Here is a 5207-nt window from a genome sequence, read left to right on the forward strand (position 1 = left end):
AATGGCCAATGTAAAGGGGCTCTGGGCAGGAAGGGTATTTTCCAGCAGGAAGGTTTCAGCTTTAATTAGAGCTCTGCTGATTTTCTGGAAACAAGAGCAGAAGAAAGTTTCTTTGTCAAGCACCAACCCACTGACTGAGGTGAACTACCTCAGGTTACACCATCCCATGGCAGACAAGATGAGGAGTGGAAGGAGGATGATGAAACAGAGGTGGGTGGTGTCTCAGTGAAGCAAATCCTCTGGAAAAGACACCATAATCTTAGAAGGGACAATGTGGTTGTCTCAATCAGATGAAGCTTTTTGCCTCTGAATTCTCACCTCTCATTCAGAGGTTTATCCCTTCAGTTTCTGATTCCAGCAGCAAAACTGGTCTCTAGGAAGAAGCACCAAGCATAGACACAGATAGACACAGCTGTCACTATTCCCTCTCAATGTTGTTGAGACAGGCTCACGTGTCAAAAGGAAGTATACTCCCCACCCCCCCAAAAAAAAATCATGAATAGCAGAGAAAGAGTGGATTGGCCAAAGTACTTTTTGATTCTAAGAATTCTTGGGGGGAAAAATGTCCCTATTGCTTTGTCAGAACAGTCATTTTGGGTGGTGGTTAGGAGAAAGCCTGCTGCAATGGTGCTAAAACCCTGCTTGGCTCCTGTGCTTCCAGCTTCACCTAAGTCTCTCACTGTTGTAGCCACAGGGAGATGCCAGCTGGTCCTCTAGGCCCCTGGAAACTGGTCCTCTTTGATTATTTTGTCCCATTAAGTGTATATCCAAATACTTTTTTGGGGGAGATGTTTTTGCTATAGGGCACGTGCACTCGCCAGGCAGACAGAGAGAAACAGAGAGACAGAAAGTGAGAAATCACCCCCCACGGGGATGGCCACGCCGCAATCCCTTCTCCTCCATTCTCCTCTCAGGATCTTGGGCATGCACGCACACGCGCCCGGCGTGAGTTTTAAGCCACCGAGTCCAGGACGTGAACTGCGGTCGACTACATGGGAGTCCAGCGACATAGCCATTACGCTAACTGCTGGTCCCTACCCAAATACTTTTAAAAACAAACTTAGACAATGGATTTGTGGGTTCAAGTACTATGAATCCCCTTGGGTTTTTCCATCTTGGCTTGAAGGGGACATCTAATTGACTTATGATTTGCAAGAAGTATTTAACTTCAGCTCAGGAATCTATCATTTCCTAGATCAGCTTATCATTCTCTTTAACCTTCAAATAGTCTACGTTGATTCACTTAGCTGGGTACTCTCTTTTGTTCCCTCAGCTTCTCAGCAAATGAAACAGTACAACCTAAAGGAGCAAACCATTACGCTAACTGCTGGTCCCTACCCAAATACTTTTAAAAACAAACTTAGACAATGGATTTGTGGGTTCAAGTACTATGAATCCCCTTGGGTTTTTCCATCTTGGCTTGAAGGGGACATCTAATTGACTTATGATTTGCAAGAAGGAAGCTGAGGACACTGGGTTATTTCCCATCACAATATCCAGGTCTAGTTTTTTTTTTTAATTTTATTTATTTATTCACCAGAGGGTATGTGTGTTGGACAGAGAGAGACAGAGTGAGAGAGAGAGAGAGGGAAAGGCAGAAAACTCTCCCCTCAACGGGGCATGATCATGCTGCAATCCCTTCTCCATTTGTCAGAATTTTGGGTGCGAACATATGTGCACCTTGTGTTTTTTTCAAGCCACTGGGGCCAGGACTTGAACCATGTTAGTCAGTGAGATCTGGGCTCCCTTAACCATTTGGCCACTGAGCCAGCCCATCCCAGCTCTGCAATTTAATAGCCTATGACACTGAACACTTCACTTTACTTAAAGATCCTAGATTTTTCAACTGGTTAAAAGGTAATCGGTTGTTTCTAATATCTATTATAGTTCTGAAATCTTTTGATCCTGGAGCTAAAGTTACTTTCAAGTAAAGAAAGAAAAAACTTTGGAAACTAAATGTCTTATGATTAGTCCCCTCTTCCTCTAGGCACACATATATAAATAGATAATGGGGTCTTCTTTCTGTTTTTGTCTTTCTCCCTTTCTCTTGAAAATTTTCATATATATATAAATATATTTATATATGTTTAAGTCTGTAGGGACTGTCTCTTGCCTCTGACCTCTCCTTTCTCTAGCTAATTCCAGAATCCATATGCATCTGAGATGGGCTTTCCCTGCCCCTTTAACTGGAAAAAGCCTCTGCCCCAAACCCCTCCTTCTAGCCCAACACCCAGCAAAAAGCCAGAAGGTAACAAGTAACGTATAATCCTTCAGATGACCAGAAACCACCACTGTAGAGGCACAAGAAATATGGGAAATCAAGGAAATGTCTCTCCCTCAAGGGGAAAGAACAGCTCTTCATCATCCACAGACAATACAATGGAACTCCTGGAAATGTCAGATAAGTTGGAGGGTGATTTCTCGCTTTCTGTCTCTCTGTCTCTCTCTGTCTTCCTGGTGAGCACACACACCCTATAGCAAAAACCTCTCAAAAAAAAAAAAGTATTAAAAGAAGATTAAAAAATGCAGAAGATAAAAACATTTTCAGACAAACAAAACCTGAAAGAATTTACAAACACCAGACCAACTCTTCGAGAAATTCTGAAGCGAGTACTCTACCATGAAAACTAAAGACAGACAAATAAGAGAACTAAAAATGATGAAGAGGAAAGGCAATTAATAGTAGGGACAAGTTCTGAAATATCAATAATGCTGTTGAATGTTAACAGAAAGGTCAGACCACAGTAACACTGCAAATTCAACAAGAGATTACACCAGACTGAACTGGTGAAATAGAATTATTTGACTTTTTTTTCTAAAACATTATCAACTTTCTTCTATGCTTTGCCTTCTAGACTTAAGAATTTTTGTTTTCTTTTGAGTTTTTAGGTTCAGCAACTTATAAAAGAACTTTTTAAATTGAAACATAAACTTTTCTCCCTTTCTGATCCCTTTGCAATGGAAAAATATTTATGAACATTCTTATTTTTGTGGCAGAATGGTTATTTGCATAAGTTCAATAATACAATAATATCTGCTGCCTTGCATCAGAAATTGAATTCTTATGAGGCTTTGTGCAAATAACAGACCAAATTGAGATTAACCTTTTTTTTTTTTTTTTTGCAAATAAGTTATGGATCTCTTTAGTAAAAGGGGAACTGGAAAGAGAGGGAAAAAATTGTTTCAGAAGAAAATTACAGTGCACTTGTCACTAGATTCTAGATTTGTCCATACTTTAAGATCTTCTGTGAATCAATAAAATGTGAAAAAAAAATGCTTATATGGAAGGGAGGAAGGGGACAGGGGAAGGAAAAAACAGGTAAAAGTATACTTAATTGACAAAAATGAGAAGCTATTTGCTGATGATAATGTATATAGTAATAGCCTTGTCTTGACTGACATGCATGGTTTTTGTGTTGGAAAAAGAAATGTATACTGTCAAAACATCTGATAAAATGTAAATTTAAGTAAATAAATAAAAGAAACAGATAATGGGCTCTAGAGAAAGAAAACTCATACTCACCTCCAGGGGGCATATATCGAAAGACTTTCTAATTCCAATCACAGCAAAGGCTGTGAGATATAAGGTGTTTTGTTGGGCTTCAACATGCAAGGTACCCTAAAATAAGCAAGGTTGCAAAAACAAAGTGAGATAGTATCTTTGAGGGAAATAGCTTGCCTGGCTTCTGCTTTGAGCCTTACCTCCCACTCTTCCCTTCCTATACTCTAGTTGACTTGCTTATCCTTCCTCAACAAGCTCTGAGTCTTTCCTACTGGATTGTCTTCAACTATCCATCTCCCTGCCCCACTCTCCCGCCTTACTTCATACTTTTTCACCACATTCATATTTTTTTCTGTCCTTCAAGACCCAATAAAATGCCACTTCCTTTAGGATGCATTATTTGGTCTCTGTTCTCCTATATTTTTCCTCTTAGGATAGTGATATTCCAGTGCAATGCTTATAAAGCCTTCTGTGAAGTCTATGTACCTCTTTAGCTTCATTTCATGCCACTCACCACCCAGATCTAGTGGCCCCAGTTCTTTAAATGAACCACCCTCTTGCTCCAATTCTAAGTACCACGTGTAACAGGTACATGTATGAAAACATGGGCAATATCACTGATCATCAAGATGAGACAAGTGTTGGCAAGGATGAGTAAAGGAAACCATTTTATTTACACTGTTTGGGGGGATGTAAATTAGTACAGACATCATGGAAAACAATATGGAGATGTTTCAAAAAATTAAAAATAGAATTACCATATGATCCAGCAATTCTATTTCTGGATACTTTACACAAATATTTGAAATCGATATGTTAAAGAAGTATTTGCATTTCCGTGTTCTTTACAGCATTATTTGCAATTGCCAGAAATAAAATCAACCTGCTTTCCATCAGTGGTGAATGATAAAGTCTGGTATCTACATACAACTGAATACTATTTAGCCTCAAAAAAGGAGGAGCTCCTGTCATTTTGGACAACATGGATGAACCTGGAGGACATTAAGTAAAATAAGCCAGGTATAGAAGGACAAATACTGCATGACCTCACTGACATGCAATCTAAAAAAGTCAAATTCATGGAAGCAGAAAGTGGAATGTTGTTTACCAGGAGCATGGGGTAAAGAATTTAGTGGTTGGAAAAATGTTGGTCATAGAGCATAAAATTTCACTTAGACAGGAAGAACAAGTTCAGGAGATCTATTATATAATATGGTGGCTATAGTTAATAACAATGTGTTGTATTCTTGAATACTGCTAAGAGAGATTTTAAAATGTTCTCTCCACAAAAAAGAAAAAAACATATGCGGTAATACATATGTTAATTAGCTTGACCTAGCCATTTTGCAATGTATATTTATATCAAAACAATGATTTATAACAAACATATGCTTTCAAAAATATATACCATTTTTTACTTATCAATTAAGAAGAATAACAATAACCCTGGAAAAAATATAGCAGGCTGGGATCAGCAGTTGGCGCAATGGCTATGTTGTTGGACTCCCATGTAGTTGACCGCCATTCGAATTCCAGACTTGGTGGCTTAAACTCACGCCAGGTGCGTGTGTGCATGCCCAAAATCCTGAGAGGAGAATGGAGGAGAAGGGATTGCAGCATGGCTGTTCCCCCTGGGGGGTGATTTCTCACTTTCTGTCTCTCTGTCTTTTTGGCGAGTGCATGCATCCTATAGCAAAAACCTCTC

General features: G+C 39.2%; 1 protein-coding gene across 1 annotated transcript in view; it reads right to left on the bottom strand.

The window, feature by feature from the left end:
- C5 (complement C5) overlaps positions 1-5207 on the bottom strand; it is a 116453-nt gene that overhangs the window by 33317 nt on the left and 77929 nt on the right. Inside the window, exons 27-28 of the mRNA XM_006155491.3 lie at positions 3524-3619; positions 1-84 (exon numbers count right to left, since the gene is read on the bottom strand). The exon at positions 1-84 is cut by the window's left edge and continues 76 nt beyond it. Of these exons, the coding sequence (XP_006155553.1) occupies positions 1-84; positions 3524-3619 (180 nt within the window). The remainder of the gene's footprint in view (positions 85-3523; positions 3620-5207) is intronic.

The sequence above is a fragment of the Tupaia chinensis genome, unplaced genomic scaffold, assembly GCF_000334495.1.
Source record: "Tupaia chinensis unplaced genomic scaffold, TupChi_1.0 Scaffold000455_1, whole genome shotgun sequence".
Lineage (NCBI taxonomy): Eukaryota > Metazoa > Chordata > Mammalia > Scandentia > Tupaiidae > Tupaia > Tupaia belangeri.